General features: G+C 41.8%; 1 protein-coding gene across 5 annotated transcripts in view; it reads left to right on the top strand.

Moving 5' to 3' along the window:
* trpm3 (transient receptor potential cation channel, subfamily M, member 3) overlaps positions 1 to 15,720 on the top strand; it is a 155,408-nt gene that overhangs the window by 123,928 nt on the left and 15,760 nt on the right. For all 5 annotated transcript variants that reach the window (XM_084412941.1, XM_084412940.1, XM_084412938.1 and 2 more), the window contains 8 exons: positions 1,219 to 1,319; positions 1,587 to 1,721; positions 3,374 to 3,424; positions 4,858 to 4,998; positions 10,551 to 10,580; positions 10,963 to 11,255; positions 11,623 to 11,851; positions 13,535 to 13,738. In XM_084412941.1, coding sequence (XP_084269067.1) covers positions 1,219 to 1,319; positions 1,587 to 1,721; positions 3,374 to 3,424; positions 4,858 to 4,998; positions 10,551 to 10,580; positions 10,963 to 11,255; positions 11,623 to 11,851; positions 13,535 to 13,738 — 1,184 coding nt within the window. The remainder of the gene's footprint in view (positions 1 to 1,218; positions 1,320 to 1,586; positions 1,722 to 3,373; positions 3,425 to 4,857; positions 4,999 to 10,550; positions 10,581 to 10,962; positions 11,256 to 11,622; positions 11,852 to 13,534; positions 13,739 to 15,720) is intronic.

The raw sequence follows: 15,720 nt of genomic DNA, 5'->3' as shown, positions 1-15,720 counted from the left end.
GGTCATTTGGCGATCCCGTTTCTCTCTCTCTACCCTGTGCTTTCCTGTCTGATCTCTACACTGTCCTATCCAATAAAGCCATTGAAAAAGTTTTCTGTGAGATACCAATTTAGGCCATATTTATATCCCTGACACTAGCATTGATTTTAAAATGTATGATTCTTGTTACCTTACATTTATTTATAGCAAAATAAGCGAATCATTTGATTGCTGATTTAGAGAGTGTATGATATGCTAATTACTGAAAACATGCAAGTTTATCTAGTATCATGCTTTTATCAGTAGCTCAGTATTAGCCATGCCATAAGAGGTTACTTTTGAGGTGACATTTTTTTCTTCAGATCTGGCAAAATGGCATGCACACATGGTGTGAGAAGGCAAGTCTCAAGATTTATTGTGATGTAGTGTGAAATTAAAGCGAAAAAATAAAGCTAACCTCTGATAAAGTTCAAAGCAGCAGAAAACAGCAATTAAAGCTCATCCTCGGAGACTTAATTAAACGTAATTATGTGACCAATCTCTGCTGATACAGCGCCTTCCTGTTGCTGAGGACTTGTTTCACCAGCGTCAATATAGTAACTCAATACAACATGAAATACAAAAGCATAAATTGCCCCATATGGACACTTTCAGGTATTACAGGCCTCTATGTCTGTATTTTAGGTTTAACAGCTCATAAATGGAGTCAGGCAGGATATTTTCTGGCACTTAACTGAGATTATGCAAATATGGTTTAATACATGGCGACACCTAGACAAGCCACGGAGGTGTCTATTTAATAGACTGTGTCTGGAGAGATTACCCTAATAAAAGTAAATGAAGAAGCACCAGGCCAGAGTAAGTAAAGACAAATGTCCTGCTGCTCAGGGGGAAGGTTTATTAGCTTGAAGCAGGAGCGGAGCAAAGTGCCAGAGACCCTGGAGAGTGCTTTCCTCTGTGATTTATCTCTAGAATCAGCTTTTTAAACTGGCATAACGGTATGCATTGTAATGATGCGAGAGCCGGAAATTCCTCAGGATTCTCCACTGTGAGAAGCACTTGTAAATCAATGGGAGTTGAGAGTGTTTAAGCATGCCAATGATTTTAAAGACATTAGCCTGAAAAATTGGTAATATTTAATAGGCACAATTCATCCATCATTTTATACGTTCTCGTTAGCATATTCCCAGGTTTTGTTGAATTTACATTAATTATGTGCTATTTTGCTTGTCTTTCCAGGGGCCAATGCATCAGCTCCAGATCAGCTGAGCCTGGCTTTGGCCTGGAACAGAGTTGACATTGCTCGGAGCCAGATCTTCATTTACGGACAGCAGTGGCCTGTAGGCAATATCCTCCACTCACACAAACTTCATACCTCTGAGTGCTTGTAATTAATTTAGGTATAGATACAGAGATACTTTACTGATTGCACGAGGGGACGAGAATCACTTCTGTGTACCTCTGACTCTAATTAAACACGGTAGCTGCATTTCAAACAGATTAAAATTCATGAAATCGATTAATTGCTGTGCACCTATATGTCTGTTTTATTATGTGCTTGGGTACTATGTGTCCTGGACCTATAAGCTTTATTTATGTATGGTCAGGTGGGCTCTCTAGAGCAATCTATGCTGGACGCACTGGTTCTGGACAGAGTGGACTTTGTGAAGCTGTTGATTGAGAACGGAGTGAGCATGCACCGTTTCCTGACACTGTCCAGACTTGAAGAGCTCTATAATACGGTAATGTAGCTTTCTGTTCATCAAAGAATCCTGAAAAAATGTATCACGGTTTCCACAAAATATTAAGCAGCACACTGTTTTCAAGCACCAAATCAGCATTTTTTTTTTTTTTGGGGATCATGTGACGCCGAAGACTAGATTAATGACTGCTGAAAATTCAGCTTTGCCATAACAGGAATAAATTATACATTTTAAAACATATTTTAATAGAAAACTGTTATTTTAAATTTTAATAATATTTCACAGTATTACTATTTTTATAGTGCTTTTGATATATACACTCACCTAAAGGATTATTAGGAACACCTGTTCAATTTCTCATTAATGCAATTATCTAATCAACCAATCACATGGCAGTTGCTTCAATGCATTTAGGGGTGTGGTCCTGGTCAAGACAATCTCCTGAACTCCAAACTGAATGTCAGAATGGGAAAGAAAGGTGATTTAAGCAATTTTGAGCGTGGCATGGTAGTTGGTGCCAGACGGGCCAGTCTGAGTATTTCACAATCTGCTCAGTTACTGGGATTTTCACGCACAACCATTTCTAGGGTTTACAAAGAATGGTGTGAAAAGGGAAAAACATCCAGTATGTGGCAGTCCTGTGGGTGAAAATGCCTTGTTGATGCTAGAGGTCAGAGGAGAATGGGCAGACTGATTCAAGCTGATAGAAGAGCAACTTTGACTGAAATAACCACTCGTTACAACCGAGGTATGCAGCAAAGCATTTGTGAAGCCACAACACGCACAACCTTGAGGCGGATGGGCTACAACAGCAGAAGACCCCACCAGGTACCACTCATCTCCACTACAAATAGGAAAAAGAGGCTACAATTTGCACAAGCTCACCAAAATTGGACAGTTGAAGACTGGAAAAATGTTGCCTGGTCTGATGAGTCTCGATTTCTGTTGAGACATTCAGATGGTAGAGTCAGATTTTGGCGTAAACAGAATGAGAACATGGATCCATCATGCCTTGTTACCACTGTGCAGGCTGGTGGTGGTGGTGTAATGGTGTGGGGGATGTTTTCTTGGCACACTTTAGGCCCCTTAGTGCCAATTGGGCATCGTTTAAATGCCACAGCCTACCTGAGCATTGTTTCTGACTATGTCCATCCCTTTATGACCACTACCCATCCTCTGATGGCTACTTCCAGCAGGATAATGCACCATGTCACAAAGCTCGAATCATTTCAAATTGGTTTCTTGAACATGACAATGAGTTCACTGTACTAAAATGGCCCCCACAGTCACCAGATCTCAACCCAATAGAGCATCTTTGGGATGTGGTGGAACGGGAGCTTCGTGCCCTGGATGTGCATCCCACAAATCTCCATCAACTGCAAGATGCTATCCTATCAATATGGGCCAACATTTCTAAAGACTGCTTTCAGCACCTTGTTGAATCAATGCCACATAGAATTAAGGCAGTTCTGAAGGCGAAAGGGGGTCAAACACAGTATTAGTATGGTGTTCCTAATAATCCTTTAGGTGAGTGTATATATATATATATATATATATATATATATATATATATATATATATATATATATATATATATATATATATATATATATATATATATACTTCCGTTCAAAGGTAATTGAAGTAATTGATTATTGAAGGTTAAATTTGTGTCTGTTTGTCTTAAACAGAGGCATGGTCCATCCAACACCTTGTACCACCTTGTCAGAGATGTGAAAAAGGTAAGCATTCACTGTGCATGCGTCTGTGTGTGCGTGTGTTTCTGTATGCATGTGTGTGAGTGGATGTTAGAGAGAGTGTGTGTAAGTTGTAGATTAGTGTTAGATTTCTGTTGCATATTCAGCAAAGGTGTCTTTCCTGCTTCTTAGCCTAACAGAGAGATTGGGTGAATTAGTTGCTTATTTTGTTTCTGTCTGTCCTCTGCTTTTTTCAGTGATTTTCAGACTATAAAACAGTCAGAACAACTGGTTTGATGCTTCTTAGGTTGCTCGAGTCGTGTATAGTTTGTTTTTCTTTTTATTAATTACTATTCATAAGTGCATTTCCGAGACATAATGGGGTGCATGGTTACTTTCTTTTTGCACTCTCGTGATTTTCGTGGTCTTGCAGTGACATTTGTGCATACTGCAATTTTCACTTAAAAAATAGAAAAGAATCAATGCAGGTACCATAAGGTTTTAATTTAGTCTTCTCTTTGTATACTATACTTTGAAGGCTCAAAACGCTTGTCACTGGAGAATAACATGTTAAAATGTCTTTTGATTTCACATGAACTTACTCTACTGTAGTACAAAATGTCTTTACAAATGAAATGCAGCATCACATTGTGCATATGGTGGTATTTGCTGAGGTTGAAGTAATTAGCCCAGCTTAGAAGATCCATGGTGGCTCTGCGTTGATAATTACAGAACCAGAGCAGAGCCTAGTTATCATAGCCTGAAGGCTGGATGTGGGATGTCATTTTGCTAAGAGAGATTTGGCCCATAGATCTAATGAAAGGAAGAATCTTAGGACTTCATGTTCTCTTCATGTTGTTAAGTCTTACAATCAAAAATCTCGACACCCTGATAAGGAGTCTCTAATTGGAAAAGCTCACTAATGTCGGCATAAACCTGAAGATGAGTTACATCATTAAATTAACAGCTGAGGAATTGCTTCTTATCACTTCCCCCTGGTCTTTCTTTGTCCCGCCCATTATTAGACTCCATTCTCTCTTTATTTTAATCACTTTCTCTCTCCTACACTCTGTCTGACTCTCTATTGGGTTTTTTTGTTGTTGTTTTTTTGGGGGGGGGGGAGAGGCTTATTGTTTTCACGGTCAGTTCAATATGGCACCAAACCCTAATTCTAGACTTGCTTGGTCTCAGTGGGATGTTTGTCCCTTTAATATGATTCTGTCTCACTGACCTTGTGTGTTCTTTCCAAGCAAGAATATCCAGGGTTCAGTTGGATCTACCTCAAGGTGAATCAGACAATCTTCTTCAATTATCTTGATTCCTTCTAGCAATATGTCAGTGTGTTTGTGGAGTGAGAGTGGATGGGTGTGTATGTAGTTGAGTACGTGTTTCGTGTCTGACTTTACCGTTTGCCATTTTCATAGCCATAACTGTTAGCATGGGTTCAGTGTTGCCATTAATAACCTTTTTGTTTACAGGGTAACCTGCCCCCTGACTACCGCATCAGCCTGATTGACATCGGATTGGTAATTGAATACCTCATGGGCGGAGCCTATCGCTGCAATTACACCAGGAAGAGATTTCGGACCCTCTATCACAACCTTTTTGGACCCAAAAGAGTATGTTATTGACCCTTTAAAAAATGGCATGTAGCTCTAAATCAGCATCATACCAAACTAAGATTTCAAGAACGAAGTAATATAAAGTTGTTATGTTACTAAAATATAATCGTTATGTTATAAGAATACATTTGTAATGTGAGAATAAAATAGTCATATAAATTTTTAGAGATTAAAGGTATGGGATTTAATATGTAATATGCGGACAAGTGCCGCTTATACTAAAACAAAACAACAACATAAAGTCCAGGCCTGGTCCTCTCTCGTCTTGCACTGCTTTCTCTCCTGCTTTTATCCTTCCGGAACTCCTCCATGTGACTCGAGACTGGTGTGGCGCACAGGTGATGCTCATTAGCACTCACGCCACCAGCCTCACTCCATTAGTTTTTTAATCTCAACGAGTACTTTCCTGGTTAAATAAAGGTAAAAAAAAAAAAAAAAAAAAAAAAAAAAAAATTAGAGATGCACCGATTGCAATTTTCTTGGCCGTGTGACCTGCTGATACCGATTTTGCCGATACCGATTTTTGCTAATTCCGATTTTCTATCAAAGACCTATAATTGACAGCATATACAAATAAAAAAATCTACTTTTCTACTACCACTGAAAAAACAAGTAAAAAGAACAAATAAACAAAATTCAAACAACAGCATAAATAAATGCAATAGAATAAAGAAAGATTAAATAAACACGGCTTTAAGTTTTTCAGGAGGGTATACAGTAGTATATTCAGGTAAGAAATGCTACAGAAATTAGGCTTTTATACTATAGAAAATATTATATACTATAATATAATACTATAATAATTCCCCTGACGAGCTTCATATAGGGAATATATATAAGAACCTTAGTTCAAGTAGCCGGAAGCAGACAAGTATCGAGCCCTATGGCTTAGTGGGATGTGTTTTACACTTTATACCAAAAGAACCCTTGCTTGCAAAGTGGGCACTTCCAAGTTATAAAATCTCATAAATGTGGACGGCGAGGCCCAGCCGGCCACCGCACAGATATCTTCAATAGGTATTCCACTTGACCAAGCCCACGACGAGGCCATACCTCTCATGGAATGAGCTCTGACGCCTAAGGGTCAATGAAGGCCCTTAGACTCATAAGCCAGCGCTGTAGCGTCCACTATCCAGCGCGATAATCTCTGCTTTGTGACGGCGAGCCCTTTAGTGTGGCCGCCAAAGCATACAAAGAGCTGTTCCGACTGTCTGAACGAGGCAGAACGCTCCAGATAAACTCTGAGAGCCCTGACAGGGCAGAGTAAATTTGCATCTCTTTCGTCGTCTGGCGAGAGAAGAGCTACATGCGAAATAACCTGTGCTCTGAATGGAGTAGAGAGCACTTTAGGAACATAACCGTGCCTCTGCTTAAGGACGACTCTGGAGTCGTTAGGCCCAAACTCAAGGCAGGAAGCGCTTACTGATAGCGCTTGCAAATCGCCCACTCGCTTGACTGACGCGAGCTCCAGTAAGAGAGCGGTTTTGAGCGTAAGATGCTTCAGGTCCACAGACCGAAGCGGCTCGAATGGGGTACCCTTCATGTCTAGGACCGTAGAGAGGTCCCAGATAGGCACAGAGGGGGGTCGTGGAGGGTTTAGCCTCCTTGCCCCTTTAAGGAAGCGCACAATGAGGTTGTTTCTTCCTAGTGGTTTTCCGGCCACAAGAGCGTGAGATGCTATTATGGCCGCCACATACACTTTGAGCGTGGAGGGGGTGCAACCAGCATCCAAGAGCTCTTGCAAGAAGGCGAGTACACTTGGTACTTCGCACGAGTAGGGGTCCAGGCTCTGTGCTGTGCACCAGCCAGAAAACACTAGCAATTTCTGAGCGTAATTTCTTGCTTCAGTGATGCTTTTCAGCACCCTATCTGGGAGACACCCGGGTACCCGTTGAGGGGCCATACATGGAGGGCCCACAAGTCGGGACGGGGATGCCAAATCATCCTGTTTGCCTGCGTGAGGAGATCTCTTCTCAACGGTGTCGGCCATGGGGCTGTTTCCAGCAGATGCGCCAACTCGGAGAACCATAACTTGGTCTTCCAGAGGGGGGCTATTAGTAGCACTGCACACTTGCTCTCCCTGATCCGTTCGATGACCTGTGGTAGCATCGTGACCGGAGGAAATGCATACAGCGGGCGGCCCTGCTCTTTGTAAAAAATGTTTGGCAACGAGCGTTGTCTTCTGAGGTGAAGAGGTCGACCTCTGCCTCGCCGAAGATGCTCCAAATCAGCTGAACGGTCTGTGAGTGAAGAGACCATTCCCCTGGGGGAACATTGTCTCTGGATAGCATATCCGCACCCCAATTCTTGGCACATGCGCCGCCCTCAGCGAGCGCAGGTTATGCTGAGCCCATAGAATGAGACTCTTGGCCATGATGTCCAGGTTGTTTGACCTGAGACCACCCTGGCGATTTATGTAAGACACCACTGCCATGTTGTCCGTCCGGACCAGGACATGGTGGTATTTTAGATATCGGGGGGGCCTCAAACTCTCCCTCTTTCTTCCTATGGCTAGGAAGGCTTGCGAGGCTCGGGGTCCAACACGATCCTGGGTCGGGGGCCCGCCTCTCAGGGAACTGCTGGCGCTTTGCAGAGCGAGAGTGGTGACGGACTTCAGCCGCTGGGCGGGGCTGAGAGACCGGAGGTGCTGATTTTACCTGCTGAGGAGGTGGCGCCTTCTTGTGGCGGCTCGAAGCAGAGCTGGAACACTTCGGGAGGAAGTGACGCATAGCCATCGACGCTTTCTGAGCCTCAGAATAATGCTCCACAAAACCCTTGACCACTGGGCCGAACAGACCGGTGGTGGAGATAGGGGAATCAAGAAAAGCTGCCCTGTTTGCCTCCTTCATGTCAGTCAAATTCAGCCAAAGGTGCCGCTCAAGCACCGTCAAGTTTGCCATGCTTCGTCCGATCGCCTGGCCTGTCGATTTTGTTGCTCACAGGGCCAGGTCTGTGGCGCTACGCAGGTCCATGAAAGCTTCCGTTTCAGGACCAGACTCGTCCAATGAGCGGAGAAGTTTGGCCTGAAACACCTGGAGGAAAGCAATGGTGTGATGCGCCGAAGCAGCTTGGCCAGCGGCGGCGTATGCGCGGCCAGCGAGAGCTGAAGTGGCACGGCAAGGCTTGGACGGATGTGACGCTTTGGCCTTCCATCCTGTAGCGGGCAGAGGTCAGCGGCCACCACTTCCTCAAGGGGAGGAATCGCCTCGTAGCCTTTCTCCATCGCGCTGTCCACATTGGAGAGCGCTGAGGAGAAGGTAGGCTTCAAGCGAGCTGAGTGTGGTGCTTTCCATGACTTCGTCAGCTCGTCATGCACTTCTGGGAAGAAGGGGGCGGTTCTCTGCTGAGGGGCCTATCGGCACCCCTGCAGGAACCACTGATCTACCCTGCTGCGCGTGGACTCTTCGACGGTCCTGATCAGCATGCGGAGAAGCTCTGCATCAATGCTCGTTCTCGCGCTGGCTTGTGTTGAAGGTGCGGGGCCGGAAACGGAACCCGCCCACTCGTCGCAGTCGGATGCAGCGATGGAAAGGCTGTCATCCTTCTCTTCATCCTCGTCCAATGCCCCAAAAGAGACGAGACCTGCCGCTCGCAGAGAGCCCTTGGCGAATGCAGCTTCCGTGTGGTCACGGCCCAGACAGGAAGCGCAGAGGATGTGACGGTCTCCACCGACCTGCGACTCTGCACGAGGCGCAGGTAGTGCGAAGCATTTGAAACAACGCCTTGGAAATTTATCTTTTAGAAAAAGTGTGACGCAGTGGCGAACACACTTGTGCGTTTAAAGGATATGGCACGCCGGATGGCACTGCAGAAAAGCGGGCTCAGAACTGCGATGCAGCTGCTTGTTCGTCTGAAGGCTTTTCGACGGCGGCGAGAAGGCTTCTATCCGTAGATCAGCGAAGTGGTGAGTTCGCTGAAGGAGATTAAATCTGAAGTTCCTAGGCGAGGAATGGGTGCTTATATAGCCATAAGCCACGTCCATTCTGGCGGGCTCTGACGTGCCAGGGCGCAAAGTGCCCTGATTGGTTTGCGTGTCTGAGCCGCCTTGCAATAGGTTCGTGCAGTTGCTGCAGCACAGCCAATAACCGCGCTGGCGCTCATCTGTGTCTGCTGTGCAGCTGACACAAAAAATTTGGCTTCAATTTTCTTAAGAAAAGGAGTTTTCCCATAGCGTAAGCTAGCAATATGAGAGACCTCTCGAAAGGGAACTAACTTTAATCATAAAATAAACAAACAACAAAACGAAAGGAGCAACAGCTGCTGACTGCGGCATATAAGCATAATAAATACAGCAACGTAAAATGTCCCAGCCTCTCGGCCCTGCCCGGCTTCTTACCACAGTAATGTTAATAAAACTTTACATTAGCTCACCCATGAACACGATTTCTGCCGTAGTCCCGTCGGATTGCTTTCCATCAACTGTGGAGGTGAATATGACAATACTCATTCACAGCGTTATCAAGCTACGCCTATTCTTATTGTTTTGCGACCTCTAGCGGTGAAACTTAAATATTGTGCCTTTAAGAGTGTAGTATTCTATGAATAAAGTAGAAATATTTAAAGAAAATTGTTTAATTTTAACTTTTGACTGTATTTTGTTTAATGTTATTCTCAAAACTTTAATATTTTCTTATACATTTTTTTTAAACGAAATTCTTAAAATATGCAAATTATGAAAGTCTTTTTTATATATTTGCTTCAATTTTAACATCTTTGTAGTTAAGTGATGACCCATTTAAATAGGCAATCACTTCTGCTGTCTAAATAACACTATAATAAAGTGTTATTGCTTTTCAAACACAAAATTATTCTCTCAGGTTCGCATTAATGAAAAAAAATTCCAATGTAATTTGATGTGTCGAGTTTCTATCAGCATGACTCACCTGGGGAAAAAAAATATTTCCCATCTGAGCTACCACAGAGATGGCATATGGAACTAGCACAAGCTAAATACTCGGTGCAGAGCAAATTTCCATATAGCGGCACTTCAGAGTAAACAGGCATCAAGACAAATTCTCAAGCCACTGACACCTGGATGATATCTAATTTTCTCACACATTTTTAACTCCTCTGAAGGCTCAGGCATCTAAACCACAAATCTCAGCCCTCTGACGCACAACAGATTTCAGAGAGTGCAACCTGGGTTACTGAGAGTACATGAAACATCGCTGCTCCATCATGCCAATGTCACATGAGCATCCTATCTGTAGTTTGCCAGTACATGATGTCTGAGAGGGTGTATTCATGAATCTATGCATGCACTTCAATATTGTGTGTACATTTTATCTTACATGAACATAAACACATACATCTTTCTACGTATGCGGCTGTATAGGCTTGAAATAGATCAGACATCTGTGGTGCCACCAGAGAGATGCTCTAAATTTATTATTGCAAAGCGTGAAGAATCCTATCTACTCATTGAACATGCCATGTTTTTACATGTGCACCAGAAGGATGCTAAAACAATTTGGGAAATGCATAAATCAAATCTAACGTGTCTTGATATTTTTGTCCTGTATATGTTTTTATTTTTGTGTGTGTTGTAGCCAAAAGCCCTGAAGCTGCTTGGGATGGAGGTGAGATTTATTTCTTAATTTTAAAATCCCAAATGAATTTCACTGAAACGCTTTCTTTAAGTTCTTCTTTGGATTCAAGTAATAAAGATTCACAATGAAAATGCTCCTTGTAATGCATGTTCAGAGGTTTTTTATAATTACCTACAATTATCTTACATTTGTGTTTACTCTTACTACTAATAATAACCACCACATTTTGACTATAAATACAGCTACTTTATTGTCCTATTTGCTCTTTATATTATTTGTATCATTACAAAACTAGGGCAAAATAGGACAATAAAGTACCTATAGTTATATTCTGAATGTGGTTATTACTATTATTATAAAGGAAAAAATATTATTATTATTATGTATATTTTTTTAATCTTTTCCATGATAGGATGACATGCCCATTAGGCGAGGACGTCAGAAGACCACACGGAAGCGAGAAGAGGAAGTAGACATTGACCTGGATGACCCAGAAATCAATCATTTCCATTTCCCATTCCATGAGCTGATGGTTTGGGCAGTGCTGATGAAACGGCAGAAGATGGCCCTGTTCTTCTGGCAGCATGGCGAGGAGGCCATGGCTAAAGCACTGGTTGCCTGTAAGCTCTGTAAGGCGATGGCCCACGAAGCGTCAGAAAACGACATGGTAGATGACATTTCACAGGAACTCAATCAGAACTCAAGGTATGAATGTAAAGATATGTTATGACCCGGTTACTTCAAGAATGAGTGTACACACAAGGATTTTACCTGCATGTCCTGTTCCCATTGCTGTTGAGTGTACAACTCTAGGGTGGATACGTTTGGGGAGACCATCTGTTATGTACCAAACTGGCATCCCATCAAAGGAACAGTAGCTGGCCACAAAGACACTAAAATTCATAAAAGTCTAATGTGCACCCTTTTCTCTTTGTAATGGAATTTGAGACTAGCTTATCCTGCTTGCACACCTAAAACAAGCTGTTTTGTGTTGTGTAGAGAAGATCTTGTATGATTATGTGCATATGAATGCATCTTTGGCACAGAAATATTCCGTCTTTTTTTTCATCAGGGAATTTGGTCAGCTGGCTGTTGAGCTGCTCGATCAGTCCTATAAGCAGGATGAACAGATGGCCATGAAGCTGTTGACCTACGAGTTGAAGAACTGGAGTAATGCCACCTGTCTGCAGCTGGCAGTGGCTGCCAAGCACAGGGACTTCATCGCCCACACCTGTAGCCAGATGCTTCTCACTGACATGTGGATGGGACGTCTGCGCATGCGCAAGAACTCTGGCCTGAAGGTCAGATCTGGGAGCAAAAAGTCAGCATGAAATGGAAATTCACCTTAATGCATCTAATGGTCTTATTGTGAACACTTCATTCTTGCAAATTAATTTTTTTTTAATTTATGTTTTGACCTCATAATTTTTTATCAAAATGTCATAAATGGTTCTTACGGTGGAGCGATAGACCTCTCTTTGCATACTAGGCATACTAGCAACAGGGTGTGAATGGAAAACATTTACATGCTCTGTGGTCTTTTCGGCAGCTTGTCCATCAAATCACATCCTTAAACCATAATACCTGTTGAGAACATAAGTTGTTCTTGTTGCAACTCTTGTCGCACATCAAATGAGCGAAAAACACATAAAATCCGTTCAGACTGACCCTGTCATTCACATTTATGCATTTGGCAGATGTGAGTTGCATTAAAGTTAAACATTTCATCAGTCCATGCATTTCCTGAGAATTGAACCCATGTCCTTGGCATGGCTAGCGCCATGCTCTACTGTTTCAGTAAGGAATGACTGAGACACAATAACAACAATCTAATTTTAATTGGATTTCAAACCACCTAAGAAGGTTTAAGACATTCTGTTCTAAAAAAAAAAATGTTTCAAAGTTTCCACATTCAAATATTGTCTGTATTTTTGATCAAACAAATGCAGCCGATCCCAAACTTATGAATGTACACTCACTGGCCACTTTATTAGGTACACCTGTTCATCTGCACAATATTGAGCAGCAGTTCTATGGGCGAAAATGTCTTGTTGATGCCAGAGGTCAGAGGAGAATAGCCAGACGGGTTTGAACTGATAGAAAGACCTAAACTTATGCCTGGTCTGATGAGTCTCGATTTCTGCTGGACATTCAGATGGTCAGAATTTGGTGTAAACAACATGAAAGTATGGATCCATCCTGCCTTGTATCAATGGTTCTGGCTGCTGGTGGTGTTATGGTGTGGGGGATATTTTCTTGGCAAACTTTGGGCCCCTTAGTATCAATTAGTCAATAGTATCTGACAAATTCCATCCCTTTATAACCACAGTGTACTCATCTTCCGATGGCTACTTCCAGGGGGATAATGCACCATGTCACAAAGCTCAAATCATCTCAAACTGTCTTCATGAACATGACAATGAGTTCACTATACTCAAATGCCTCCACTGTCACTATAACTCAACGCAATAGGGCACCTTTGGGATGTGTTGGAACAGGAGATTCGCATCATGGATGCGCAGCTGATGTGATGTGATGCTATCATGTCAATATGGACCAAAATCTCTGAGGAATTCTGCCATCACCTTGTTGAATCTATACCACAAAGAATTAAGGCAGTTCTGAAGGCAAAAGGGGGTCCTACCCGATACTAGCAATGTGTACCTAATAAAGTAGTCAGTGAGAGTAAAAAAAAAAGCTTCAATCTTTAGACACATTCTCAGACAGATGCTGGATATGTCAGTCCCTAATAGAACAAGCTGTGCAGAGCTTCTCCTTGCATTTCGCTCACTTTCTGCATGGTTTATTTCTGCCTTTTGTTCAGACCTTAGTGGTGAGATTGGCGTTTCATATCTCACAGGTGCTATTGTTGCAAGAAAGAGAGAGACAGTTATTTCATCATCACAGGCATTCTGTGACTGGAGGAACTGGTCTACTGACTACTAAATAATGAAATGTAACTGTGTTTTTGTTTTGTCCACTAGGTTATCTTGGGCCTACTTCTCCCCCCTTCCATACTGAGTCTTGAGTTTAAAAATAAGGACGAGATGTCATATATGCCTCAGGATCAGGACACCTACCTGCAGGAGAAGGATGTGGATGAACCCGAGAAACAACCTAAAGAAAAAGAGGAGGAGGACATGGAGTTCACAGTAAGATCTTACTGTGAGACGCAGTACAACTCCGTGGTGAGAGCACCCACCTTAGCCTCGTCCCTTAGCTTGTAGTCTAACACACTCGGGCACACACGCGCACACACACTTAGGCACATCTGCTCTGCTCTGTCCTCAACCTGCCACCAATTTGGCCTCTCAAATATGCTTCCGATTTATTTGATTTTTTTCTCGAGTCTGTGGCTCCTCTTCTTAGAAATCCGTACCAACCCTGCCGTTTTTCTGACCTCCCCGCCCCACACCCCTCTCCCACTTCGCCCTTTCTCTTCGTTCCTCGTTGTCAAAGCGAAGACGCGTGGTTGTGGAGTTGTATCGTGTCTCCGTCTGCCTCTGTCCTTGTCTCCTCTGTTTCTTTTCTTTGCGCTAGGGTCTCGTCTGAAGTACGGTACTGTGACTGAATGCTGTGTCTTTATCATTCACACATCTACAACACCATTGTGCATGTTAAAGGCTTGTTTCAATATTGCATTATGTTAGCAGCCTTGATCTGCCTTCTCCATGATGACAACCTTCACTTTTAAGTTGAACCAGAAGTGCCTTCTTTCACACAAAACTGCACGAATATTGTTGTTTAATCTTCTATTGTGAACTATCAAGTGTTGCTCTAAAGCAGTGGCTCTTGAACTGTTTCAGATGGTGGACTGCATAAACAGCCCCAAATCTGGGGGAAAGCAGCAACTACTTCAAAACAGTTACTCACAAATTGTCCTTAATTTGTACCCTGTATCTTGAAATTGTCTTTACTTTATGGATCCAGAATTTTGTTCTCATTTAGCTAATCAACCCAAATGAGCCATGTTTGCTAATAAAGAAGTTGGACCATACCATTCCATATTTTGGAAACACTAAGACTTTATAAGACTATTCACCAATGTATCATTTAATTATTTAACATACAATCAAGAACAGTACTATTGTTTTGAAATAAAATTTTAGTTGTAATTGCAAAGCCCTGTTTTCAGGGCTCCATTCACCATATTACTCCATTCTACAAAAAAAACCGATGGAAAATAGAAATAGTTCTTATTATTAGCACGGTCTAAATGTTTATGCTATTTAAAGAAGTGTTTAAATTGTAGTACAGTGTCTTTTTTCAGTTGCCAAAGTATTACAATACACTTTGAAATCAAATTTTGGTTTTAAAAATAGCAAAAACAAAAACATTTTCTTAGAAACACTCCAGTCTGTTGTTCTTTTGAGAACTGAAGGCTGTTCTGTACACTACTGTTCTGAGAGAAGAAAGCAAACCTAATTTAAACAACACAGAGAGAGAGAGAGAGAGAGAGAGAGAGAGAGAGAGAGACGTGGATGGCCCAGATGAACAACAACAAGATAAGGAGTACACTGGAGTCTCAGAGAAAGAGACTGGTGCTATACTTGTGCAATATTATAAATATCTCATAAACTGACGACTAGAATGCATAAGCTGTTAGTGCTGCACATGGCAAACAGAGAATTTGAATAATACAGTTTTTAAATGAAATTGGAAATGGTCATTTGTGACATTTTAAAGTCAGTATTTTTTATCAATTTAATTCATCATAATTATCAATTTCTTTCAAAAACAAAACTGTCTTAGTGTTTTGATACGTTTGAATGTACAGTACTGTTCAGAAGTTTAAGGTCAGTACGATTTTTATTAAAGAAAAAATCAGCAAGACAGCAATAAATTGATAAAAAATTACAGCAAAGACATTTATAATGTTACAAAATAATGTAATTTCTATTCAGCATTAGAATGATTTCTTAAGGATCACGTGACACTGAAGACTAAAGTAATGATGCTGAAAATTCAGCTTTGCCATCACAGGAATAAATTACATTGTGAAATATATTAAAAAAGAAAACATTTTAAATTATAATAATATTTCACAATGTTACTGTTTTTACTGTATTTTTGATCAAATAAATGCAGCCTCGTTGAGCATAAGTTAAAAATTTACCGACCCCCCAAACTTTTGAAAGTAAGACACAAAAACACTTTATCAGATTAGTTT

Source organism: Rutilus rutilus (genome assembly GCF_951802725.1).
Source record: "Rutilus rutilus genome assembly, chromosome: 7".
Taxonomy (NCBI): Eukaryota; Metazoa; Chordata; class Actinopteri; order Cypriniformes; family Leuciscidae; genus Rutilus; species Rutilus rutilus.
This window is presented reverse-complemented; position numbering and strand designations above follow the sequence as displayed.